This window comes from Conger conger, chromosome 8, assembly GCF_963514075.1.
Source record: "Conger conger chromosome 8, fConCon1.1, whole genome shotgun sequence".
Taxonomy (NCBI): Eukaryota; Metazoa; Chordata; class Actinopteri; order Anguilliformes; family Congridae; genus Conger; species Conger conger.
The window spans coordinates 51,229,558-51,257,509 of NC_083767.1; the positions used below are offsets into that span (position 1 = coordinate 51,229,558).

Consider the following 27,952-nt stretch of genomic DNA (forward strand, 5'->3'; position numbering starts at 1 on the left):
TGCAAGCCAGCTCATGGCTCCTCACTCCTCCTGAGATCTTGGCAGTAGTTTGAAAGCACACAAATGTCACAGGATGTTAAAACATTTGATCAGAATCTCCGACCACCCCTAAATGCCACCTCTGTTTCTTCCTGAAAAGAAGCAAACATGGCGTGTCAAAAGACCGGCGCTCTTTCAGGCCCCTATTGGACCATTATTTGTGTACTTGTGTTAAAATCCCAGCAGCCCTCTCAATGAGCATAAAACACGACCTTTTAAACCGCCAGCCTCCTGGAGGGTGATATACGGTCGGCCATTTTTAATCTGCCAAAATGTGGTCTGCTGGGAATTTGAACTTTTATTGAATTCAACAGGTTGGTGAGGTTTTCCATCATCAAGGTCTCTGTGCAGCACTTAATAAGTTAGCCAAATCTCCCTGGTTATACATGAGTGCACCAAACAATGCAAGTTGTGCTAAGCCATCCATTCACAGTCACTGACACACACACACACACACACACGTTTTAACAGTTCTGTTTTGGGCTCTGGCAGAGAATGGGACCGAGAACTTGCATCCTCCAAGAAAAAACCCAGACTCTTCAATGCTCTACGCCGTTGTTTCTTCTGGCCCTTTGCCTTTTATGGCATCCTGTTGTACTTTGGGGTGAGATTTGTCTCGTATATTCCCTCATCTGTTGAGTGCTGTGTGAAAGGGGAACATGTGATGCTCTGAACAATCAGCAAGAGTGTGCCTCCATCTTTTACGAGAGTTTCCTCAACCTGATTTGCTGTCAGTCAGCGCTTGATGTGATTAAAATAATTGGCGATGTCAATTTAATTTAGAGTTAAGTTTAAAAACATACAGTTTCAGTGAGCAGAATGAATTCAAGCTGGTCATAGCTGGACACCAGGTTTAGATGAGTATCATGTCTCTCTGCCTCGCAGGAAGCCTCAAAGACCGTGCAGCCTCAGCTCCTGGGGCGAATCATCGCCTCGTTTGACCCTTTCCACGCAGAGGAGCGGGAGCAGGGCTTCTTCCTGGCCCTGGGGCTCTGCCTGCTGTTTGTGGCACGCTTCATGCTTCTCCAGCCGGCCATCTTTGGCCTGCACCATCTGGGCATGCAGATCCGTATCGCCCTCTTCAGCTTGATCTATAAAAAGGTGATTCCCCGCTACTTCATTTACCACATCGTAGCATTTTACACCATGTATATACCTTTATTCGTGATGGGTTGAAGAGTACAGATTTATCATACTTTGTATCTATCTGGCTGGTCTCTAGCCTCTGGAAAAAAGTTGGGAGGGAATGGTAAAATGTGAATACCTCTACTTTGGTTCAGATTGCAAAATTTCTTGGAATAAACAATAACAACAACAAGGGTTCTGGGTATCACTATTACCCTTTCAAAGAGGGAAGCAACTTTTTTGAAACAGGAACCAAATGGGTGATGTCATTTACAGAATTTTGAGTTTGTGCTCATTTTCCAGTCGATAATTCCCTTTAAAGAATAATGATCACTACCTCAATTCTACAAAAGTTCGTCAACACTGTTAGTGGTTCTGGTACTGGCACCAGTAACCATGTTTACCGGTTCTAAGAGTATTAATTATCATTTTCTGTATAATTTATAGATGTAACAACCTAAATAAATGCACATACATATCCATGTGTTGCATGTTGGTCTGGATGAGAGCATCTGCTAAATAGATCCAATTCAGCAGATCTGGTGCCTTTACATTTGCGTTGCTCGTGTATTGTATGTGATGTGTATAATGCACAGAATTTGTACTGCTACTCTGCTTACAGACCTTAAAGCTGTCCAGCCGGGTCCTGGACAAGATTAGCACTGGGCAGCTGGTTAGCCTGATGTCTGCACACTTGAATAAGCTGGATGAGGTTGGTCTTCATTTTTCTTGAATGTCTTTGTCTGGAAAGTATGTTTGTTGAATGCTACATATTCATATATACAAATGTAATCCATGATGGGTAGTAGTAGGCTCTGTTTGGAGTGTGGCTTATGTTGTTAGGTAAAAAGGCAGACCCTAGAAGGAGGAACGTTGTAATTTAACCAAGCCTGTGGGATGACTTGCCTGTATTACAGACTTGTGATGCATATACACAATGCTTCTTCTGTGCTTTTGAGCATAGTGGACAGTGGAATATCAGGCTCCTTTACTTGTGTTTTGTGATGTGCGGTCAGTGATGTGAGGCCTCAGTTTGCAGTAATCGACTGAACGCAGGGAGCAAAAAGCCGTCGCTACGGAAAAGGGTAGGCTGAACTTTGGAACTCTTCAAGAAAGTTGAGCGGCCGTGTTGAATGTAGATACACTGTGCAACTGCTTCAAGGCAATTATCATCTGTACCTCATGTCACTTGTGCAAACTGGTGGTCTCTCCCAGTTCTTGAGCTATTTTGCAGGCCATGCGTCGTCCCTTGCGTTGCTTGTCACACGATTCATGGCTGTTGTGTTTTCAGGCACCATACCGCCACAGTAAAGTGAACACCATGCTGAGTGTTTGGGAATCTATTGCTTATCGCTGAATGGTGTGTCTCACCAAGTCACAAGTTGTGCTGTGAATGTATAACTGTGCCATCTACCACACTTTGTTGAGTAGGGAATATAATGCTGCAATGCTAGGCCTTATGCTGTATGGGTCAATGGGTCCTGCTGTTATATTCAGGTACCGTATGTCGACAGCAGTCTGAAGCAGTTTGTTTTTTGTGTTTGCATATGTGTGTAGCAGTGTGTGTATTTGCATACAGTGTGTTTGTGTGTGTATGTGTGTAACAGTGTGTGTGTATTTGCGTAGCAGTGTGTGTTTGTTTGTATACAGTTTGTGTATTTGTGTGGCAGTGTATGTTTGTGTGTATGTGTATGAGAACAGCAGTGTGTATATTTGTGTGATAGTGTTTGAGAGCAGCCAGCAGTGTGTATATTTGTGTGTATGTGTATGAGAGCAGCAGTGTGTGGTATAATGTGGTATAATATAATATAGGACGGCCTGTAGCGTAGTGGTTAAGGTAAATGACTGGGACACATAAGGTCGGTGGTTCTCATCCACAATAAGCCATTGGGCCCTTGAGCAAGACCCTTAACCCTGCATTGCTCCAGGGGAGGATTGTCTGCTTAGTCTAATCAACTGTACGTTGCTCTGGATAAGAGCTTCTGCCAAATGCCAATAATGTAATGTAATGAATGTGTGCTGTACTTCACAGAGCCTGGGTCTGGCGCACTTTGTGTGGATCACACCCCTGCAGTGCATTCTGTGTGTGGGGCTGATCTGGGAGCTTATTGAGGCCTCGGCCCTCTGTGCCCTGGCTGCCCTCTTGGTGCTGGCGATCTTCCAGGCCTGTCTGTCTCAGAGGATGGGCCCTTACAGGTAGCGCCGACATCTCCTGCTGCCGGGAGCACACACTGTACCCCTTAGCAATGTAAACAATGCCGTTTTGGTTTCCTCCACTCTTTTCCACTTAATACTTCACATTACTCTGAAAAAAAGAAAAGAAAAGTTTTCTGAAATTTACACTGGTGTGTGTATGTGTGTCTGTGTGTGTCTGTACACTTTCCTGAGTTGTGTTTGTGTTCAGTGCAGTGACCTGGCATGATGCTCTTTGCTCCTGCAGGGCTAAGAGAGCCAAGCTGATCAACCGGAGGCTGGCACTGACCTCAGAGATAGTGGAGAACATCCACTCTGTGAAGGCCTATGGCTGGGAGGAGATCATGGAGACTATCATTAAGAACATCAGGCAGTAAGAACCATGGAGATTCTGAGTTGGTGCATTGCATAAGCTATTTCTTTTTGACCATAGAGGGGTGTCTCCAATTCTCTTTTTTAATATAAAATGTACTTGTGTTTACCTGTAATTATGTTGATGGCCATCATTGGCCGAAGGAAGTCAGTCCTGGCTGCTGTTCGGTTTTGCTCGCGTGTCTGCGGCCGCAGTAACCAGCGTTGTATTGCAGGGATGAGATGACTTTAACCCGGAGGATCGGCTCCCTGCGCTACTTCTACAGCTCGGCGTACTTCTACTCGGCCTTCTTGGTCATCATTGCCACCCTGGTGCCGTACGCCCTCCAGCAGAGCATCATCCTGCGCCGTATCTTCACCACGCTCTCCTACTGCATGGTGCTGCGCATGACCCTCACCCGCCAGCTGCCCAACTCCATACAGATGTGGTACGACACGCTGGCGCTCATCGACAAGCTGGAGGTAGGCCCCTGGACTGGAAACGGGAGAGGAAGTGAAGGGCAAGAATGTTAACGGGGGACTACATGACCCCGTGAATGTGCGTGGGCTTCGTACATGGGCTTCGTACATGGGCTTCTACTTAGCGTGCCTTCAAGGTCTATTGGTTTGCCTCTGTCTGCAGTTGCTGTGCTTTGGTTGCTTTGGTGAAGAAATCCTTTACACACTCAAAAACAAAAACAGGCAGGAAGATAGTGCTCTATTCACTGCTTTACTAGTTGTGCTGCTGCGATTCTGTCAGTATTGTCCTTTCTCTGTGGGGCACCAGTGGTTTTATGTGGCTGGGATACTGCTGTTTTCCGTGAGAGCAGACAGTCCTGTGCACCTGTGGCCCAGTGTGCAAAAGAAGGAAATTAGACCGATCTAGATGTCTAGGGGGTGGACATTTGGGACTGAGAGACATTTTGACACAAACTGACTAATTCAGCCCCAATTTAGCTCTAGTTTCCCGAAATCACAGTCTGATTTCTAGCCGACGAGGACATTCCCAGCCTTTATGCAGATATAAGGTCTAAATTTGTCTGTTTGCATCAAAACGTCTCCAGATTTCCACCCCTCTAGACATCAAGATTCTGTCTTTTGCCCACAGGGGAGGGGGGTGGGGGTTCCAGACTCATTTATGGACCAGCACTGTCCTGCCCAGTCTGGGAAAGTCTGAGAAATTGAGTCTGGCCCAGTGCCCCAGTGAAATTCTGGAGCTCCTCCCCTCCTCTCCACTGGCTACCAAACCACCGTTGTTGTCCCAGGCACTTTACGGCTCTGACCGAATCTGAATCTGACTAGTTTATTTTTTATCACGGACACAGTGCTATCTCTAGGACGAAGTGTATCTCAATGGCTCTCACAAGATTTGCAGAACAGAAAATTCTTTTCACCGTTCTTTCAAATGTTTGCGCAGTGCTGAGAAAGCCTGCGGTTCAATTTTTATCCTGTAGTCAATACTCTATCAGATGCTTTTGTGTACTTCCCTTTTTTACTGTGATGTTTTATAACCGCTATAAAACATTATTTTGTATAACATCTGCATGAATGTCTTCCAGGACTATCTCACAAAAGAGGAGTACAAAGTGTTGGAGTACAATCTAACCACGACTGAAGTGGAGCTTATGAATGTCACTGCCTCTTGGGACGAGGTATGGTTTTATGGGATGAATCCTAAGAGGAAATCCATTAGCCTTTATTGTGACACATGGTGGCACAGCACAACTCTTTTTAGAGGGTCTATCTCTGTGTATGACACTCATGATATTGGAATTCCTTACAAAGCAATTCCAGTTGAAACAGGGCGGTGTGCGGTTCTGGAATGTTTCACTGTGTTCTTATTCTGGTAGGTTTTGCTTTGTGCTCTTTGATAACTGAAAATAATCATATTTGGGAGCTGCTGATTAAACCAAGTGCACAAGTTCATCAAAGAGGCATAAGCCAGGTGACACTGTGTGCACATAGGAAGTGATATAAATTCCTGGTATTTGAGAAAGAGTTATTATATTCTGTATCCCGCATGTTATACATAAAAGGCAGATGCTTAACTCAATTTAATGATCTGGCCTTGACCTCTGTTACACAGCATTGTGAAGAAAAAACATTGTCTCAATGCAAGCGATGTGAGGCACAGACAGCCCCCTCTCTATTTTCAGGGAATAGGCGAACTCTTCGAAAAGATAAAGCAGGAGAACAAGGAGAACGGACACCCTAATGGAGATTCAGGCCACTTCTTTACCAACCTGTATGTGACCCCGGTGCTGAAGAACATCAGCTTACACCTGGAGAAGGGGAAGATGCTGGCCGTGGCTGGGTCGACTGGATCAGGCAAGGTAGCTCTACAGTTAAAAAAACCAAGATGGTATACTCTATATTTATGAAGTCACAGTGTAAGTTTTCATAGCAGATGCTATATTAGCAGATTGCCAGACTACTTTTCCTATATACTATCTACATTCATATGTGGAAAAGTAATATACTGATGCATGTTTACTGAAGTGATCCGTTATTTTACCGTGATTTTGCTGGAAGGTACCGTGGCTGTGCCTTTCTTTGGAATCAAATGATACGCCTACGATAGTTTCACCAGTATCTATGTGCTGTCTTTCCCGGAATTCCATAGTGAATCACAAATGAGACAGTAACTCATTGCACATCTATTTACCAAACTGATGTAGACCGAAAATCAGGAAACTCTTTGTACGCCACATAGTTACACATTTACAAATCAGTCAAACATAATTAATCACATACATTTATTTCATGCAGTGACACTGTCTTCGTTAAACAGCGGTGACTACCCATGAAGAGTAAACAGTGTCCAAATATTTACTCATGCAGTAAATCAGCACTGTCTCATATAAAGAGGGATACTCTAATGGTATTTGAGTCTCAGCCGATTGCAGTTGAATCACAGCACACAAACTGTGTTCTGTTTTGAGCATCATGGCCGACTGCCACATTACCTTGGAGATCAAGGCTTTGTGAACATTGTAATGGAGATGCTGTAATCACAGGGTTGTTTCAACTCAAATTAGCCTCCATCGAGACAGTAGAATTCAAGGATAAAAATTATGGGAAAATATATTGCTGGTGAAATATACTGGGTTTGTGAAGTCCATTGAGCCCTGCTGAAGATAACAGCTCAAGCTAGGTTTTGAAACAGCTGGTGGCTGGTTGACCAGTTAGACCAGTTCCATACTCAACATGGTTTGACCAGCTCAGGCTGTGTTTTGAAACAGCTGGTAGCTGGTATTTCACGCTGGTCATAGCTGGATTCTACACCAGGGAGTACTATTACATCTGGGCCACCAAGACAGGTGTTTCCAAATGGCTTTTCATTAGTAAAGAATTTCAGCATGCGATTTGAGCAGACGTGATTTGAGCAAACGTTTTTAATGCAGCCACAGTGAGTTTTGTGCAAATGTCTACTATTTCAGTGTAAAACCAATCACTAATTCACTATTCACTAAAATTCAAATGTAGTCTACCTTATACTGTACCATAAGTCCTGTACTTTCTTACTAAGTCATCAGCTGGGGAAAGCGAGAGATGATTAGAGGAAATGAAATTATATTTGGGAAATTTAAACTGTTTCAGTTTGCCACTAATTTGATTTCAACTAATTTTCTTTCACTTTCCTCTGCAATGATTAATAAGAAAGTACAGGTCTTATGGTACAGCATAAGGTAGACTACGTTTACATTTGATATTCTTATTGCTTCTTTCTATTTGGCAAATCACAGAAAATTTGGAATCTGCATGAATTCATGAAAATTGTAAATTGGTTAGTAACTTTTAACTAGTAACTTTTTATTATTTAATTGATATAAAACACTGTAATTATGAAAGGATATTTAAAGACAACATAACACAATTATTTAATTTGAAATAATTACTTGCTCAAGTTATGCAATTAGATATGGTTTCAATACTGTTAACTCAGCACCAGTACGATTCAAAAACCAGTTTTGCCAACAATCACATACAACAAGAAACTACCGTACAAACAATTAATAACACAAACATGTGAACATACAGTGGACATTATGTATTGTTTTTTATTTTGAATGGATTGTAGTTGTACTGTACAAAAGGAACCACAGTAGTGATATCAATAAGTATTCAGAACCCCCCATTCCTGCAACAGTACTCACCCTGAGTTCCTCACACTTTGACATTTATGTGGCAGCATATTGGGCTGCTAGTGTGGGTGTGGGGCTGGGCCATAATGTTAATGCATATTTTCCTTGCTTGTATATTACTCTTACGCAAGGAAAATATACTGCCATATATTGAAATATAGTGTATACTGTAATACATTTGAAGATATATTGGCAATTTACTCATAATGAATTATTTTGGTTATATTTACATGTATCTCATTGAGAGAATATTTGACTTTGCAATATATTTCTAGATACTCTTTCCTTTTTCAGAATCAAGTCAGTGTCTGGATATTATTGGTATGTGTGTTTAGCTAAAAAATACAGTATATCAGAACAGGCATCATTTTCACCTTTTTTTGGGTTGGCCTTCGTCTGCCATTTTTAATGGTCAAACTGTTGCCAAACACTGAGATGGTGTTTGGTCAGTATGTCTGTTCTATATTTTTGTCAGTGACCAGGTATTTTGCTGATCTGTTATTTGTTATACTGCATGTTTTAGCCTTTGCGCCATTGACCAGATACAACCAGAATGACTGAAGTTTTTAATATTTTATTAATTATATATTAATTGGAAGCTTTCGTGAATTGTTGTCCAGAAACCCGCAACTATACAATACATTGAGCATCAGGTCTAGCTGGCCAACTGGAATCTTTGTGGGGATCAACTCTTAGTACTGCACAGCTTTGTATTATGAGATTGAATAACAATTAAACAACTAATGGCATTGCTGAATGGTTCAACTTATGTGCTACAGTGTGTGCTTGAGACCCTAACATTAGGTCTGGCATTGAATCCAGTGTTGACTGTAGATGACAGCATCTTTCTTCTCTATGCTCTCCCAAACTCCTTTATGAGGAAGATTGCAGCCTAGAAATGCAATTGGATGTTATAGTACATATTGCGATGGTAGGAAAAGTGGTGAATGTTTATTTAAATATTTCTTTCTCCCTCTCTCCTACCCCTGGCAGAGTTCTCTCCTCATGATGATTCTGGGGGAGCTGGTTCCCTCGGAGGGGAAGATCAAGCACAGCGGCCGCATCTCCTTCTCCCCACAGACCTCCTGGATCATGCCCGGCACCATCCGCGAAAATATCGTCTTTGGCCTGACGTATGATGAGTACCGCTACACCAGTGTCATCAAGGCCTGTCAGCTGGAGGAGGTGAAGTGCTGTCATACTACGCCGCAAGGAACTCTCTCTCTCTCTGTTTCTTCCCTAGCTTACCTGGAAGGTATACCACATCTTGTGATATGTGGAGGTGCTTCATGTTACACTGGTTTTGAAGCTCCGCCCCTCCCCCCCAACCCTACTGACAGTGAGCTAGGAAATCTGATTAATTGTGATACTCTGTGGTGATTGAGAGGTTCATGAGATTCTGTAAGGAGGATTCTCCGGGATCTGTAGTGTCTGAGATTGACAGCGAAGCAAGAGGCCCCTCTGATGTAATTAAATAGAATAGTGCAGACAACAAGGTCACTGTTCTGCATGCCTTACTGTAGGGGGTGCCAGTGAGGTGAAAGAAGTCAGTGCCTCAGTTGTTTTTTCACTCAAAAGTACAGATATGCTTTCTCAAGCAAACACGGCAGCTATAAGTCTTGTGTGGCTATAAGAATTCCTCTATTGTAATCGTAAGGTCTTCTCTTGTCACTGCCTCTGCAATAGCAGTCAGAACTGTGCCCTTGCCTGTTTCACTGTGGTTTAGATATTTTTGAGCTTTCTGCAGGTTTAGATCTCAGTATTGAACAATTTAATTGATCCATTATGAGAAAAACTGGACAGACCTGAAATAATACTTCCATTAAAAATCAAATTAAAATAATGCCCCATTTAAGTGTCTTGCTTTCTCTGGTAGTTGGCAATGTATTCCATTTCATTGGGTCTGGGTCTGGGTTATTTTTCCAAGCATAAAATATAATAGCAAAAATGTGTACAACCTTTTGTTATTGTTGCTGCAAACAGTGGATGAAGTGCTGAAAGATTATGTATTTTTGAATGCTCTCCTTATGGACAACGGAAGTGGGAAAGGTATGAATTTCTGTTGATGCATTGAACGGAGGCTCATGGACTTAAAACAGGGGAAGATTTAAACAAGGATCACCCACCTGCAGCTGGCTTTATGTTAACATGTTACAATGACGAGGGTAATTGGGCTGAATAATCTGTTCCTGTCATTGTAAATTCATATTCCCTTATGTTTTTATTTAATAAAATTAAGGCTTATATTAAATCCATTTAATGTAATTCTATCTAAACGTAATCGACAACAGGAATGCCACAGCATTAGATAAATTATGCAATAAGGGAATCTGCAAATGGATGTAATACATACTTTTGCTTGTAATGCCAGTAAATGGGCCTCTTATTGGCTCATTTGATTAAGGATGAGATGAGACTCGCAGAATCCAGACCGATGCCAGTGTCAGTGAGTCGGTCACTTACGGGTCCACATTCATTGCTATCTAGTGACCGCTGCTAGTCGATTGGGTGCCTGCCGACCACATGCTAAAGCCGCAATGCAGCTGTAATCTGTGCTGTGAAAAGAAGCAGCTGAATCGGCAAGTTGATTCGCGCATGAACAGGACTGCAGTTGCAGAAGATGAACCATTTCAAATTGGGTTGGGAATTGGACATGCTCAACCCCACATTGGCCACCAAAACCCCCCTAATTAATTCATTAATGTAATAAAAATGAATGAAAACCTGTTAAAAAAACAGGCTATATATTATCACTTCCCCTGTTTTGCGGTCAAATGCTTCCTGTTCTTATGCAGAATAAACTGTGACACTGTATCATCCATTCCCACGCTGATGTCGAGGTCATCCCCGATAGCATAATCACAAATGCAATCATCCATTCGCTGTTTGTTGCTTTAAATAAAAATACATTATTTTTGATAACACAGCACATTTTTACATATGTTTGACTATGGTGGTGGTAAGAGCAGAATTGTGCAATATTGAACCTTTGCCCATCTCGCTGAGTTCATGGCTAAAAGCAGAGTCAGAACTGTTCAGGGCCATTTATAATACTACTTATTAGTAGCAAAGGAAAACCTTAATTGATATGCTGTATATTGATTCTCAGACTTGTATTTTGTCACAACACTTCCAAGCACTGTCCAAACAGACAGGTGCAGGATGCTTTAATCACTCTCCTCTGTGTTTAAAATAGTGGTGTGCTGTGCTCTGCCTACATGTAAAATGGGAGGGCTTGTACTCCCTTCAGTGCATCCCTGTGAGTAACACGGTATTGTGTTATCTTCCAGGACCTCGCCCTGTTGCCGGAAAAAGACAGGACCCCCCTGTTAGAGGGGGGGTTGACCTTGAGCGGGGGACAGAGGGCACGGATCGGTCTGGCCAGGTACCTCACACCTGAGTGTCTCTCAAAATTACCTCTCAGCTGAACACCTGTGCCTCACCTGGGCATGGAACATCTCTCCTAGTCAGTCCTTCCAGCGAAATACAAATGCCTATCGCTAACATGATGGAAATGAACAGGAAGCCAAGTTATGTTCCAACTTGCTATGCTATTGATGCATTTACTTTTTCCCATGTAGTTTCACTAGCTGCTTTTTGCCATGGAAGGTGCTATCTCACTTTGGTCCCGCTTTTGTACTCGGGGCCAAAGCATGTTTGTACTGTACTGTGGAATAGATTTTGTAACGTGTATATTTTTTCTACCTGGACAGAATAAGTTATGATACATGGGTCACTACAAATTGTTCATGATGAGAGAGAACAAATCATATTATTGATCGTCTGTTTTAAAGTGCCTGTCATTTAATAGGTTGTGATACCCAGGCAAAAACACTCACTTTATAGCAGATACTTTACAGCCTCTTTAACAGCCTCTTTAAGTTTACAGCTCCATTTGTCTCACAGTTTGTTTTGTGCTGATATCTCCCTCTTATATTTACTGCCTCCATGTATTGGTTTAGTATCCTGGCATTAATTTTGCCTGTTAAAGTTCCTATTTTTTCACATAGGCATTTAGTTCACCTTCTGATAATTCCAGGAGTTGTAGTCACATAACTGAACATAGGACAATAAATAATGCTGTGGTTTTAATTCCAAAATGCAAAAGGTTTATGGCTTAGTGTAACATAGCATCTTTTTGAAAATGTGTTATGCTTGCAGAGCAGTGTACAAAGATGCAGATCTTTACCTGCTGGACAGCCCCTTCACCCACCTGGACATTGTGACAGAAAAAGACATTTTTGAAAGGTTTGTTTCTGTGCAAGACTGTGCAAGATCTAGCATATCAAAAAGAAAACACAGTCCATAGTCAAAGTATTATATCTTAAATATTTGAGATGTTGAGTCAGGACATTTAGACAGTAGAAGCAGTCAGTCTGCAGCAATGGCTTTGTCAACAGCATTTTTGAAGTAATTTATGAATTATCACCTAAAATCCACCCCAATATGGACTGTGGACGACAAACCTATCTTGAATAACAGTCCAGCTTTCTACATATTGCAGCTGTGTGTGCAGACTGATGGCATCGAAGACACGGATCGTGGTCACGAGCAAGCTGGAGCACCTGAAACGTGCCGACCGGATCCTGCTGCTCCACAACGGCGTGTGCTACTTCTACGGCACGTTCGGCGAGCTGCAGTCCCAGCGGCCCGACTTCAGCTCCCTGCTGCTCGGCCTGGGGGCCTACGACAACATCAACGCCGAGCGGCGCGGCTCCATCCTGACCGAGACGCTCCGGCGCGTCAGCGTGGACGAGACCGCGGGCCACCACCCCGAGCCGCCCCGGCCCCCCTTCAGACAGCCGCCCCCGCCCACGCCCACCGCCGGCGACGCCCCGGACAAGAGGAAGCCCTCGCTCATCCTCAACCCCCTGGCGGCCGCTCGGAAGTTCTCGGTGGCCCAGCACCCGGAGGAGGACCCGGGGCGGGAGGCCCCGCAGCGCCGCTTCTCCGTGGTGCCCGAGGACGACCAGGTGGAGGAGGTGCTGCCCCGCAGCAACGTCTACCACCCCGGGATCAACTTCCCCGGGCAGCGCCGCCAGTCCGTGCTGGCCTTCATCACCAACGCCCAGGGCCAGGGCCGCCGCGAGCAGATGCAGTCCTCCTTCAGCCGGAAGCTGTCCATCACGCCCCAGAGCGAGCTGGCCTCCGAGCTGGACATCTACGCCCGGCGCCTGTCCAACGACAGCATGTATGACATCAGCGAGGAGATGGATGAGGAAGACATGGAGGTGGGTGGGGGATCCCCTCTGGAGTTATATCCCTGCGACTGTAGACTGGTCAAATAGAGCTATACCCCTAAGATGTATTCCAGATCTATATTGCCAAATATAGGTCTATACTTTAGACCTATATTTCTATTTCAAAGCTTAATCCAGCTCTGCCCTGCCCTGAGTAAGCATATCAGAGAGCTTTCTGCAAAGGACCTATATACAGTACATGGTCACTACCAAATGGAAGTTGTCTGAAAATGGTTAGAATTTCATGAAATTATAAGTGTTGTGTGACTGTGAATGTCCAGAGAGGTAATTCCAATGCATAGATTGCTGTTCACAAATTCCTTCCATTTCATTACAGGAGTGTTTTGCAGATGAGCGAGAACATGTCTTTGAAACTACCTCATGGAGCACATACTTCCGATACTTATCAACGAACAAGAACCTTGTCTATATTCTCGTCTTTATCATCTTGGTCTTCTTGATTGAGGTAATCAGGAGGTTTGTGCCTCTATTCTGGACTACACTGCTGGTCTACAGGCAATGCTTTTTTGATGGGGGCAAGATTCAGGACATGTACAGGCCAGTTTTGTTCCATATCTCTTGTCTCTTGTGTACATATGCATATTCAGAATGTGCCCAGACAGACTCTATACAGAATGCTGTGCACATTGTTTTGTAGGTAACAAAAAAAGTATACCATTGCAAACAACATTAAATATGTGATTAATCTTCAGATTTGTATCCATGTATTTTATCACGGTCAACTTTTGAACTGCAGTAGTCACTTTTACGCATTCTCATTCCTGCCACTTACATTTTTCTATTAAGGTAACCATCATGTTGTGTGACTGTCATATTATTGTGTTTGCAGGTGGCTGGGTCTGTGATTGGGATACTTTTAATCACTGAGTAAGTACGTCTCCCCCATATTAGGCTGATGTGGTGCACTAGCCTAACAGTCAATATGAATATTAGTGGCTGTGTAGTTAGCGTATGTGGGGTAATGGCTGCATAATTATTGTGTGACTGCATAGCATTGTGGTTCTACTGTGTATTACTTTGGTTGTATGTGTGGTGTAGTGTATCTTGAATGTGTGGTGTTGCAGTACCTTGAAAAAGTCACTGCTTCTTTGACATTTTAATTTGGCACCATGTGGAATTTGAATATTGCCTTTGCTGGGCTCTCATTTCTTGTGGTGACTTTTAAATAATTGAGAATAATTATGTGTATGAGCAGACGGGAAAATGCTCTACATTGTGAAATTTGCATTTGTCTGGTTTTCCCTCCTTTTATAATGGCATCCAATCTGATTTAGGGTAATTTGCACGTTACATACGTTTTTTTTGCTCCTCTTTCAAAATCGCATCCATAATAACCACCATGCCAGAGTACTTGGAGCACGAAATCATTCTAACGCAGCTAATAAGAGCTACCTCCTGTTCCAGTAAGATCTGGACGGAGGAGAACGAGACGACGTACCCAAACTCTTCCCAGGGGTCTCCCTACGCAGTGATCGTCACGCCCACCAGTGCGTACTACATTGTTTACATCTACGTGGCGACGTCGGAGAGCGTGCTGGCTCTGGGCTTCCTGCGGGGGCTGCCTCTCATTCACACCCTGCTCACCGTCTCCAAGAAGCTGCACCAGCAGATGCTGCAAGCCGTGCTGAGGGCGCCCATGGCCGTGCTCAACACCATGAAGTCAGGTCAGCTGCAGTCCTGGACATCGCAATGTTATCCAGCGACTGTGTGAACTGTGGTCTCAAAAACGGAAATACTGTAAATACTTACTTATGGAATTCAAGAACAATTCAGGCAACTGTCCTTGGTAATGATTTGATCTATTTAGCAGGAAAGGTCAGCAATATTTTTGTCCACCAGCCATGCTATTGATATGGTAGCTATACCAATAAAAACTAGACAAATACAATACACTGAAGTATTACCAACTACATGCTCTTAATGTATATGTTTATTTTAGTGCTTCTTTGTTTTTAGGGCGAATTATGAACAGATTCACCAAAGACATGGCGACCATTGATGACATGCTACCTCTCATCCTATTTGATTTCATACAGGTCAGATGATTTAGCTATTTTTATAAATATTTTGCTCATATAATCACTGAAATTTTAATATGGTACAAATACATCGCACATGCATATTTAGCCTCCTTGTGAACATAATGCACCTTAAAATAGGATGTAGATGTAAATTATTATTTTCAAATTAATTTAATTGATGAATTAATATTGCTTCTCCAGCTGACCCTGATTGTGCTGGGAGCCATCTTTGTGGTGTCTATAATGCGGCCTTACATCTTCCTTGCTGCCATCCCTCTGGCTGTCACCTTTGTGTTACTGAGGAAGTACTTCTTGCGCACAGCACAGCAGCTGAAGCAGCTGGAGGCTGAAGGTGAGATGTGAATGCTTGGGATCACGCACCATTGAGTACATTGTTTTTATGACAAGCTGTATATAATGTCTCCCAGTGCTCCTCTCAGCAAGAAGAAGCCCAGGCTGGTGAAGTGGGAATGGCTGGAAACAGGCCACTGTGGGCATGATTATTGCATATGTTTAGTGTCGCTTGATGTGATTTCCCCTGAGAAATAAGAAAGATAATGATGAAGATGGATAAATAGATAAAGGAGGGATAGAAGGAGCTGAAAAGATGGACACTTTTGTGCCACACCAGGCATGCAGTGTTTGGCATGGTACCCCACCACACATGCAGAGTTTTTCCACTGGGGTTTCTGAGTGTGACAGAACTATCTGACGGCAACTAATAAATGTGAACATCTGTGAGCCCCTGAGTGGTTCAGTTCATAAACTCCCTTCCCATAAGTGTGGGCTACTCTGATTGTAGCCTACAGGTGGATGAATTTTTTTAATGGTATCCAGTCGGCTGCAAAATTTGTACATAGCTCAAGCTATGTTTTGAAACAGCTAGTAGCTGACTTCACTCGTGATGTGAAGGTTGGACATTCATTACACACAGTGTGAAACATGATTCACATGATTGAGGAATGTGAAGAAGATGGAGTAAAAGAGACAGAGGTGGTGGAGACCTGCAGTGGGTGGGTGCTGAACTAGAGTACGGAGGGCCATTGGTCAGGCTGATAGCAGTGAACAGCCAGAGGGGACAGGGAATCAGCAGTCACTGTGAGAATGGAGGGTGCAGCAGTAGCAGTGAGGCCATTTTGTTATGGCAGATACTCTATCTAAGGAGCTGCCCATTGGAGGTGTGTGTGTGACGGCAGCCGTTTCCGCAGGTGGGCTGGGCACAGGGCACAAAACAAGCAGGGAAAAGCCTGCCTGACTGGGGATTTCCTCAGTCCACATCCTGGCATCATTCTCTCACCATGCTGAAATGGGCGAACTGTGAAGAAGAGCACGCCAGACACGCAGTGGAAATTATTTTGTCTTTTTCTGTGTAACAATTGCAGCTTTGAATATCGGGAAAACCAGCGATTTCCATGGGTGATTGCATTTGTTATCTGTTGTTCAGGAGACTGTGACAGTGTTGCCTTGACAGAGTTTGGCCATCCCCTTGTACCCTAACCCTGAACTTTAAAGAGCGCCTTCGTTGATCAGATGTGTACGCAGGGAAGAGCACATAAACTTTGTCCCTTCCTTCCTCTTCCCTTCCTGCTGTTTGACATGAACCTATCTCATATATTATATTATTGTTCTACAAAACACTGCGTTTCTCTTCAGCGTCATAAGGAAATTAGCTAAGGGAAGCAGACGTATTCCACTTACTGTTACTTTTATAGTATTGACTATTAAGTGTTGGTGGCAATGACCACACAATGTCCATGGAGTGCACTTAAAGATCAGACACTCACAGCATTTATGTCATGTGTGAGCCATTTTATTGCTCTGTTACGACCTCAACAAGCATGAGAAACACACAATCTAAAAGGGCTGTGGTTAAAGGGTTGAGCTGAAATGGGTTGCCAGATAATTAAGATGGATTTTAAAAATCACAGAAGATAAATGGATGGTACTATGGAAACAAGTAATGCAATGCTGTGTGGGTAGTTAAAAGTCAAATTGTTAGGTGGAGAGCTGTACTCTTAGGCTGGTATGTTGAAATTAATTCCAAAGAACGATTTAGAGACATAACCTTTGACTGAGACATTGTGATTAAGTCCCAGCTGTGAAGTGCATCACAGAATGTTTAAGATCTAAAGCTGTGATCTTTAAAATGTCATTAATCTTGAACACTTACCCTGAATAAGTGTGGGGATACAGTATGTAGTAAAATACTTAGTAAGTCACATGAATGTAAAAAATTGAAATTCCACTCACCGAGCACTTTATTACACCTACTTATTCATGTGATTATCTAATCAGCCAATTGTGTGGCAGCAGTGCAATGCATACAGTCATGTAGATGAGTGTATATGCATGATATAAATGTGCTGTGCTGTACTTCAATAGTGTGCAGTTAAAGGTTTAGTTATTAATATATGTAAATATGTATGATAAATATTCATTCGTCCTTCCCTTCTTTTCAGCTCGGAGCCCCATCTTCTCGCACCTGATCCTCTCCCTCAGGGGTTTGTGGACGATACGAGCCTTTGGCCGGCAGACCTACTTTGAGACCCTCTTCCACAAGGCCCTCAACACCCACACGGCCAACTGGTACCTGTACCTGTCCACGCTGCGCTGGTTCCTCTTCCGCATCGACATGATCTTCGTCCTCTTCTTCACCACCACCGCTTTCATCTCCGTGGGAACCAACCGTAAGGAGGAACGCTGCTTCGTTTTAGTAAAGACACAGTAGAGACACGCAGGGTGTCAGAGTGGGGAATTTTCTCAAAATGGGCCAAATGCACTGACTCCACATTCGTATGCGTGAGAGACATTGCAGTGGTTGCCTGTGTGAGATAATCTTTTTTGTTTGCATTTGCTTGAGATTTTGGAGAGTTATAGATAGTGTTCTGTGGATGGGCGGTGGCCACAATAAGATCCGCTCTGCCGTTGGCCCCTTGAGCAAGGCCTTTAATAACCCTGCATTGCTCCAGGGGAAGATTGCCTGCTTGGTTTAATCAACTGTAAGTCGCATTGGATAAAAGTGTCAGCCAAATGCCATTAATGTAATGTAATTAAAACCCAGAACAGCTCTTTTTTTTTTTTTTTGGGTTTCACCCAGTGTGATTACTGTATCTGGTTAACTCAGTAATCCTGCTTTGTGGAACAGGCCCCTGGAAAGCTGAAGAGACCCCAGTTATGACAGGGCTGCATAAACAGGCATATCTCACTGGCAGGTAGTTGTGGAGTTTGAATCTGACATCATCTCCAATCGTAGTGTGTGCATGAGTCCGGGTTGTTTGTGTCCTCCAGGTGATAAGCCCGGTGAAATTGGCATCATTATCACCCTGGCGATGTTGATTCTGGGAACCTTCCAGTGGGCTGTTATCACCAGCATCACTGTGGACGGCCTGGTACAAGCTGCACACACCCGCGCTCACCCAAACAACCGCACATATCCCCCACACCTCCATGAGAAACTATCTCTGTCTATGGCATTTCTACTTGTGGCTACATGTCTCCTTGTCTTTCAATGTAGAGATCCCATCACGCAACATGGAATTCAGATTTATCTCATATTATCTATACTGCACATAAGTTGTGAAACAAAATTGGATAACACTTTACTTGAACTATGCACCTTTACGTTTCCATTACACTGCTATAAGCAGACAACACAATTATTAGAAAATAATGATTAAATTGTGCTGTATACGTACTTTATAATTACATCTTATTGATATAATAAGTATGGCATAATACTTGTCATAACTAGTCATGACAGTGTTATACAGTTTGCGATAGATGTCATTACATTGACTTAATGTATACTATGATCACTCATTTTCAAGTTGCTTTGTAAAATTTGCTGCATACATATGGCAGTGATATAACACTTGTCATGAGCTGTAATATGCTATGGCTGGCAATGACAGGTGTTATGTCATGAATATGCTGCCTTTGTGGTGTATAAAGTGTTACCAAAAGCTGTGCTATGAGCTAACACACAGGCAGCTCCTTCAGCGGCACACACACCCTCCCACACTGATGCCAGAGGCACGTTCAGCACAACTGAATCTGCACTTATCAAGGAGCAGTACGTTCAGTTCACTTCAGAACGTCAGAGACCAGCCACAACATATTATTCACAGATCTTTTGAAATTCTTGTGGAAGCGCACACACACACACACACTCATACATGCACACACACACACACACACACACAATGCAATAACACCTCCCACGGAGTAATATTGCACTGTGCATTTTGTTCCAGATGCGTTCTGTGGATCGGGTCTTTAAATTCATAGATCTTCCATCCGAGGAGCCCAAGCACACGACCCGGGTCAAGAACACAGATGTGGTGATTGAAAACCCCCATGCAGATGATGGCTGGCCATCCCGCGGTCAGATGGAGGTTCGAGACCTCACTGTGAAGTACACAGAAGCAGGGCGGTCAGTCCTCCAGAAGCTGTCCTTTAACATTGATGGTGGACACAGGGTAAGCGAGAATGATGGGTAATGTAGTCTTGGCTGAGGCAGCAGGCATCATACACATACAGTAAACATAGTAGAGGAAGCCTATCAGTGGTAACCTCGTCTTTTCTGCTTTTGCTTACGGAAAAATAAAATTAGCAGCATCAGTTGGTGCTACACAGTGGTGTAAATTATCCGTTGTGGGTGATTATTCATAGTTGATTGCTAAATTATTGCAAGACGGAACACTATCAACAGTCCTAACACCAATTGAGAAGATTTTATATGACTCACAGAAAAATGGCAAATGACAGTAATGTTACAGTGTGACACATCATGGAAACATGAAATTGTAATGCACATTAGAAATTCTGTTTGCAGTAATACCAGACTCCTACATACACATGAATATGGTAATGTGGGACTTTGGAGAGATTATGAAAGCTGTACTCACTCTTAAAGCAAACACATTTCTACAAACCACCAGAAGGCATCTAACAGAGTGGGTAATTGGCATCCATTCTCATGTTATTTCACTTCAGAAGTAAGTTTTAAGGGATAAATGTTTCTATTTTCATATTTTCATTCTACGTTCATCACTAAGTTTTTTCATTGGAAGGGGCCTTTGTGCAGCTGAGTACAATCATACAATCAACTTTCTCATCCTTGCTGCCTTGGTGAGAAAGTGAAATATGTGTGAATATACAGTACATGCATGTTTTTTTATTGTATGCCGTGGGGCATATAAATACATACATGTTTGTCTCCATTATTATCCAAAGATGTGGGAAGCATTCCTGCTGTGTTTTTTCTTGACTGAAATATTTCAGTAAGTACAGATTTAGAAAACAGGCACAAATACATGCCACCATTTTTACTGTATGTTACTGTGTTAAAACCGCACTGTGCCATTGACAATAGCATACTGCGCTGTGACAGGCTGAGAAAACAGTGCCCTGATGGCAGCAGGCCATGATCCTTTCCCAGAGGCCCCTCACTGAAGGGCTTTAGCTGCACAGTAAACCCCAGGGAGGAGGACCATGCTTAATGGATGTTAGTGTAGAGAACCCTGTATTTCATCTTTAGTAATTATGTTTAAAATGGATGGATAAGAGATAAAGATGGATAAATAGATAAAGGAGGGATAGAAGCAGCTGAAAAGATGGACACTTTTTTGTGCCACTCCGGGCATGCAGTATTTGGCATTGTACCCCACCACACATGCAGAGTTTTTCCACTGGGGTTTCTGAGTGTGACAGAACTATCTGACGGCAACTAATAAATGTGAACATCTGCGAGCCCCTGAGCGGTTCAGTTCATAAACTCCCTTCCCATAAGTGTGGGCTATGCTGGTAGCCATAAGGGAACAGCAGGATACCCCTGGCCTCTGAATGTACACGCATACTTTTTAAATGGTAACCAGTTGACTGCATAATATGTACATGTTGGCATCATACTTGCCTGCTGGTTTGAACAGCTCAAGCTATGTTTCGAAACAGCTCAGACAAGCTACCAGAACTAGCTGGTTGACCAGCTCATAACCATCTAGACCTGCTCACGACCAGCTTGACCAGATTTTCAAGCTGACATACTGTAGCTGGATTTTACAGCGGGGTTGTCTGCTCCTTGAGAAACATCCTCAGTGCAGTGAGCTGACGTGCTGAGGGAGTGTTGTGAGGAAGGTGTGAGGTGTCCCTGGGGCCGTAGAGGCAGAGTGTGCTCCACCTTGAGGAGATGGGCTGTGTCTGGTCCCTGGGCTCAGTGATGGATGGTCTGTGTGTGAGCCGGTGACAGTGTTGGACCTGTTTTCTCGCAGTAAGCAGATTCTTTGCGGTCTGGTCTGGTCCGGGTCACTGCTGCTGTGGGTGACATTCAGCCCAGACGCATCCCCACGCCTCTGCCTGGGGAGGCTGCTTAGTGCACGCTGGAATTGGCATTGTGCAAATGGCATTTTATTGGCAGACATACAAGCCAAGGAGGATTATTTTTATTGTTTGTGGGAAGGCATTCTAAACCCTACAGTGTGTTCACATTTAGAGTGAATTAAAATTTTATATTGCTGAACATTAAACTAATATAGTAATTCAATATGACATGGCAAACCCTTCTGTTCTGTTTGAAGGTGGTGCTTCTTAGATGTGTATTCTTGTGAATCATAATAGTAGCTGTAGTGGTAGTTCTGTTTGTCTGGGTCTGAAAGTTAGGCGTTTCCTGCTTCACAGTTTGTCCTTTGTGTTCATCAAAATGTGCTTACAGTTTGTCCAGTTGGGGCATGCATGTTGGGATTTTGTTGAGTGTTGAATTGTTGATTGTACATGTGTGCAGATAAATGGCTGGTTTCACTATGCACAGTACAATGGGCATTTTCTGATTCCCTGTTTCCCAGAACCACACTTGAAAGAGTTGAGTGAGAGATTGTGTTTAGGTTCAGCTCAATTAGGCTCAACTACCCACAGAAATGGCGATGACCTCACTGCAAGGGGGAGTAGTATTGAGGTGTAACTAAAAGTCCACATTTGATGTGCAAGCATTGAGTGGTTTAGACTCAGTCAACCTCAAGGCTTTGTATGAGTTAACACTCCATAAGCTGTTCCACCTGTCCATACCAGCTCCATAGTATTAACAGGCCATCTAGCCTCCACGTCAGTCTACTTGTCTCTGACTCCATTACAAATCCCAGCAGACCATTCCATATTCTTAACTATCTGTGTGAAGACGAGCTTGTAAGTGTCGTTTTGAGATGTACTTTACCTAATTTCTACCCTCTGGTTCTGTTCATACAACTGGAGAAATGGCTTCTGCAGTCCACGTTTTTGTGGGGGTAAAAAACCCACGTCTCTGCTCTTTGCGGACATTTTATGGGAGTTTTAGATACTAAAAGCCAGAAGAGAAAGCTGATGCGTGTGATAATAATTAATTAACTCCCTCCCTCAATTAGCTTCTTTCCCTTTCTACTTTCTAGTATGTTTTGTGTAGTGTGTGTGTATGCATTTGTGTGTGTATTTGCGCTTGTGCGCACAGTTGGGTCCAGACGAGTGTGTGACTGTGTGTGACAGGAGGCACACTCCAGGTGGAAAACATGCTCTCATGATTAATCTGTGTTTGCATTCCTAAACCCCAAGCTGATCTCAGATCAGCGCAGCTGAGCACTTGAATAGGACTGATAGGAGATCTTATTTGCTGGGGGAAGCAGGGAATGTGCGGCCTGGTTCTGAGCCTCTGTGTGCGCCCCCAGGTGGGAGTCCTGGGGAGAACGGGCTCAGGGAAGAGCACTCTGCTCTCCGCTCTGCTGAGGCTGGCGTCCACGGACGGGGACATCTCCATCGACGGCGTCTCATGGAACTCCGTCCCCCTCCAGACCTGGAGGAAGGCCTTTGGGGTAGTGCCCCAGGTGAACTACAGAAAGTGCACACACACCCATAGTCCCAGTCAGACAGCCAACTGAAAACCACTAAGTAAAACAAAAGAGTCTGAACACTGTATATGCGCCCATATAATGTGAATTTATTAACACCACAAAGTAACTGACTGACTGTTTGATGACGAGCCATGAGGCTCAATACGTTACCATGTGGTGTCAATAGTTTCACAGTAGTGGCAGAGCCGAACTATCACTAGGAGCTGTGAAGAGTGGGGAAACTCATGATAATGCACTGCACTGTGTGGATGCACTCCGCGCGCTGATTGCTACCACTTCTAATCACGTTATGCTCTCTTAAAAGTGAGGTTGAGGGGAGAGTGACTCTTTTTTTTCTTTGGAACAGAAAATCTTCATCTTGACGGGGTCGTTTCGCATGAATCTGGACCCGTGTGGCAGACACTCAGATGAGGAACTCTGGAAAGTTACAGAGGAGGTGAGTGTAACCTCAGATAAGGCTCTTATCAGGCTACCCAAAACTGCTGATTCTACACATCTTTGCATGCTTCATTGTTCTTCTTGGACTTGTATACATAAATCAGAAATTAAATGTGCTAATTCAGATTAGCCTCTTTAGTACCCGCAGGTTCAGTAGCTGTGCATCAGACCGCACGCGTACTGTAATTCTGGCACTGCGCTGTAATGCAGTATTGTGGATGGGTCTGACAGTGGCCGTGTGTTGCAGGTGGGGCTGAAGTCGGTCATCGAGCAGTTCCCAGACAAGCTGGACTTCCAGCTGGAGGACGGGGGCTATGTGCTGAGCAACGGGCATAAGCAGCTGGTGTGTCTGGCCCGGTCCATCCTCAGCAAGGCCCGAATCCTGCTGCTGGACGAGCCCAGCGCCTACCTGGACCCCATGTGAGTGACAGAGCCTGGCCTGGGCCTCTCGCCTGCGCCAATTCACCTCAATGAGGCCTGAAACCACAGGCACCGCGACATCACATCTGGCCCGGCCGAGCCTTTCATGTCCTGTACAGCTGGAGTGGGGAAAAAGAGCTACGAGCTTTTAAACACTAAGAGGGCCCTGGTGCACGGGAATCTAGGCTGTTTGATGGCTGAGCTCACAGGAGGAGAAGAGTGAACGAATTAGCCTCAATCACAGGCCCTCGTTCAAGACACTAGCATGGGTGTAAACAGAAAACACATGGATTACATTCTGTGCTGAAGTGTTGCATGAAAAAGTGATTTCAGTGGTTTCATTAGAAAACAATCAGAACATAGTGGTTCAAAATGTGTTGTTTATACCATTTTAAATACTTTATATCCTTATTTTAAAATGTATTTGTAATGGCTGAATTGTATAGGTATCTCAGTGTAACATGAGTAAAGGATGCAACATCTGTCAAGATGAAACAGGATCAGTTTAAACTGCATGAGCGGTTAATGACCTGGAAAGGGGAGGTGTAGCAGAGGGGACTGATTCGACCCAGGCTGATTTCGGTGTGTGTCTGCCGCTCCAGTACTTTGCAGATCCTGAGGAAGACGCTGAAACATTCCTTCTCCAACTGCACCGTCATGCTGTCCGAACACCGGGTGGAGCCTCTCCTGGAGTGCCAGTCCTTCCTGGTGAGTTTCCCTGTTCCTCAGGGAATATTCCTGAGCTGACAGAGAATGCTGGAACAAGCCATCATTTTCTCCCATCAAGTTCCACTTACTAGTGAATATGTTTAAGCAGTTGGGCTTATGAACAAATTGTTCCAGGTTTGCCTGTACAGATGGCACTGTGCTTCTATAATTATCCAGCTGCATATAGTACACAGATTTAACAGATGTTATAAGCACATCATAAGCTGCATTCAAACCATAGAAATTATCAAACATAAAATGATAAATATTTGGAAGTCATGAACAGCATTTTCAATGTACTTGTTGTAATATTGATTCAGTATTGATTGTCCAGCTGATATGCTTGAACAGTGTGTTGGATGCTGTGGTGTTTAGCGGAGGCTGGGTTCATAGGGCCCCTATCCTTAATGCACGCTTCCCCTCTAGATGATCGAGGGCAGCTCGGTGAAGTCCTACGACTCCATCCAGAAGCTTCTGAACGAGATGAGCCAGCTGAAGCAGGCCATCAGTCCCACGGAGCGGCTGAAGCTGTTTCCCACACACCGTAGGAGCTCCAGCAAGCGTGCGCCCCAGCCCAAAATCAGCGCCCTGCAGGAGGAGGCCGAGGACGAGGTGCAGGACACGCGCCTCTGAGGCAGCGCACCAAATACCGCCCAGGTCTGAACACTGCCACGGCCTCCAAACATCGCCTGGGTCTGAACACCGCCACCGGCCTCCAAACACCGCCTGGGTCTGAACACCGCCACCGGCCTCCAAACACCGCCTGGGTCTGAACACCAACACGGCCTCCAAACACCGCCTGGGTCTGAACACCAACACGGCCTCCAAACACCGCTTGGGTCTGAACACCAACACGGCCTCCAAACACCGCCTGGGTCTGAACACCGCCACGGCCTCCAAACACTGCCCTGGTCTGAACACCGCCACGGCCTCCAAACACTGCCCTGGTCTGAACACAGCCACGGCCTCCAAACACCGCCTGGGTCTGAACACCGCCACGGCCTCCAAACACTGCCCTGGTCTGAACACCGCCACGGCCTCCAAACACTGCCCTGGTCTGAACACTGCCACGGCCTCCAAACACCGCCTCGGTCTGAACACCGCCACCGGCCTCCAAACACCGCCCGGGTCTGAACACCAACACGGCCTCCAAACACCGCCATGGCCTCCAAACACCGCCTGGGTCTGAACACCAACACGGCCTCCAAACACCGCCTGGGTCTGAACACCGCCAACGGCCTCCAAACACCGCCAACATCCCGTCCCTCACCTCAAAAGGAAAATGACGCCGCTTTATTTTTTTACAATTACCTTTTCCCTAGTGATGTTATTTTTGAATTATTCCTGCCTTACACTAGTGGAAGCATATTTTTTGTAAATAAAATGAATGAAATGGATGACAGTATGGACAAATGATTCACTTCCCACAGCATTATTTTTCTATTGAATGCACTTTATGTAACGAGGTACAGATACACCTTGGTTTTTTTCATTATGGGGACACAGAAGGAAGAATATCAGTGCTTTGAAAAATGTTTGTCTTAATACAGCGTTAACCCCAGTGCTTCAAAACTGGATATCTGTCAGCTTTCTTTATTTTATTGGCAAGATCGTGAATTTAAAGGTACAATAGGTAATTTCGGACTTCTAACAGTCAAGAGGCCCTGGTCCCCTTCTCCGTGAATGGGCTGAAGTTGAAACACCATTGGCAGAGGCAGTTAGAACCAATTTTCAACCAATGAGCTTGAATTATTGTACAGTTACACAATGTTTTGGTACAGAGTGCCGGTCCATCATCTGCATATTTTGAAACCCGAATTTAAGGACACAGGTAGAGGGTGAGTCAACATGTCAGTGAGCCTTTTTGCAATGATAGGAAGGGATTTACAATGGTCTTGTAACAATGTCTTAACAGAAAGATTATACCTATTGTACCTTTAATGTATAAAATTGGTTGATAGTTTTGTAATGGCCCATTACAAATACACCTTGTCACAGTAATATCTACCTTGGCACATCAGTAACATTTTTTACATTGTAATTTAAGAGTCTTTTCATAGGAATTGACAAAATGTTCTTTTGATACTTTTTCAGAGACCCAAACAATGAGGGTTCCTTTTCACTGGAAAATAAACATGTGAAAATGACGTGGGAATAACAGTGCAGATTTAATGGTTCTGTTGAAAGCAGGACATTTCTTTAACGCTCAGCCCATAGTTTTAATACACTTCAACACCACAGGGGTCTAAAAATATCATCTGTACATATGAACAATTCCATGTAAAGTGACAAGTCAGAAAATGGAGCAAAGAAAACACACAATGTACTGATCTGTATCTGAAAGGTGTGAAGTCTGTGGGGCCTGCCTCTAGGTGGACACGGCTAGTTGAAGTGTTTGTTATGGCTTACAGTTGAGAGAAAATGTCCTGTTTGCAAATACAGTACTTATTGCCACATTCTATTCACTTTGAAACAAGTGAACATTTAGGAACCTAATTATCATATTACAAACATATGTACAGTCTTTTTTTTATTTTTTTTTTAAGTCTACTGTACAAATGTAATACCACTGACAGCAAATTGTCTAACATATACAGTATGTTTCAGTATCAGTTCAGTATCTTATTTACACTTATTTGGTAAAACCCTGATTCAATCCAACTGTTTTTTTTCTTTTCTTTTTCTTTTGACTATTTTGCAACCATTTAAACATAAAACACCTTTACATTTTAAAATACTTAACCAAAAAAAAAAAAAAAAAAAAAGACCTGCTGCAATTATCCAAAATTCACTTTAAAAGAACAAACAGTACGTTTGCCCTTTTATTCTGCGTTTTCCTTGAAATTCACATCTTTGTCTTATAATAAATCTCTGGTCCCCAAACACAATGTTACACACTGTAACGAGTACAGTTAACAAAGTACAGATACTGTAATGCTACATAACAACATAGCAATGAAACCCAAAAAGGTTGGGGAGGGACTACTTATTGTTGTTTACATGCAAGTCTCTCTGCAGGATCCAGATATCTTGTGATTGGTTGTTGTTGTTGCTGGGCGGGGCTTGCCTTGTTTTGCTGCTGGTTCTGCTGTTGCTTCCGGTACTCTGGTCTCCCTGTAGGCTCTTGCTACTGGGGACGGGGAGCTGGGATTTGGGTCGCGCTGGTCGTTTCTCACTGCTGGGGGTGCTCAGGGCGTGGCTGCTGGAGTGACGTCGTCCTGTCTGTAGGTGGAAGAGGAATGGCTTATACTCAACGAAAGCTGATGAAGCAGTTAGGAGTCTACACTCCTTAAACGGGGGAACGTTTGACCCTTTTTGTGCCGTGAGACACACCATTTGTCCCTTCATCATGAATGCATATCTAACAAGAAAAGCTTCTC

General features: G+C 43.8%; 2 protein-coding genes across 3 annotated transcripts in view; one reads left to right on the forward strand and one right to left on the reverse strand.

Annotated features, from left to right (window-relative positions):
• cftr (CF transmembrane conductance regulator) overlaps window positions 1-27,337 on the forward strand; it is a 29,822-nt gene extending 2,485 nt beyond the window's left edge. The window contains exons 3-27 of one of the 2 annotated variants that reach the window (XM_061251070.1): window positions 532-643; window positions 925-1,140; window positions 1,787-1,876; window positions 3,197-3,360; window positions 3,605-3,730; window positions 3,945-4,191; window positions 5,268-5,360; window positions 5,865-6,041; window positions 8,847-9,038; window positions 11,144-11,238; window positions 12,015-12,101; window positions 12,358-13,084; window positions 13,431-13,559; window positions 13,944-13,981; window positions 14,519-14,778; window positions 15,071-15,150; window positions 15,337-15,487; window positions 17,595-17,822; window positions 18,424-18,524; window positions 19,389-19,613; window positions 22,824-22,979; window positions 23,353-23,442; window positions 23,692-23,864; window positions 24,467-24,572; window positions 24,999-27,337. In XM_061251070.1, the coding sequence (XP_061107054.1) occupies window positions 532-643; window positions 925-1,140; window positions 1,787-1,876; window positions 3,197-3,360; window positions 3,605-3,730; window positions 3,945-4,191; window positions 5,268-5,360; window positions 5,865-6,041; window positions 8,847-9,038; window positions 11,144-11,238; window positions 12,015-12,101; window positions 12,358-13,084; window positions 13,431-13,559; window positions 13,944-13,981; window positions 14,519-14,778; window positions 15,071-15,150; window positions 15,337-15,487; window positions 17,595-17,822; window positions 18,424-18,524; window positions 19,389-19,613; window positions 22,824-22,979; window positions 23,353-23,442; window positions 23,692-23,864; window positions 24,467-24,572; window positions 24,999-25,205 (4,270 nt within the window). In that variant the 3' untranslated portion in view covers window positions 25,206-27,337. Of the gene's footprint in view, window positions 1-531; window positions 644-924; window positions 1,141-1,786; window positions 1,877-3,196; window positions 3,361-3,604; window positions 3,731-3,944; window positions 4,192-5,267; window positions 5,361-5,864; window positions 6,042-8,846; window positions 9,039-11,143; window positions 11,239-12,014; window positions 12,102-12,357; window positions 13,085-13,430; window positions 13,602-13,943; window positions 13,982-14,518; window positions 14,779-15,070; window positions 15,151-15,336; window positions 15,488-17,594; window positions 17,823-18,423; window positions 18,525-19,388; window positions 19,614-22,823; window positions 22,980-23,352; window positions 23,443-23,691; window positions 23,865-24,466; window positions 24,573-24,998 lie in introns of both variants that reach the window. The other variant, XM_061251071.1, reaches the window with a different exon arrangement.
• Window positions 26,005-27,952, reverse strand: part of cttnbp2 (cortactin binding protein 2) — a 41,486-nt gene continuing 39,538 nt past the window's right edge. The window contains exon 23 of the mRNA XM_061251069.1: window positions 26,005-27,794. Coding sequence (XP_061107053.1) covers window positions 27,555-27,794 — 240 coding nt within the window. The 3' untranslated portion in view covers window positions 26,005-27,554. The remainder of the gene's footprint in view (window positions 27,795-27,952) is intronic.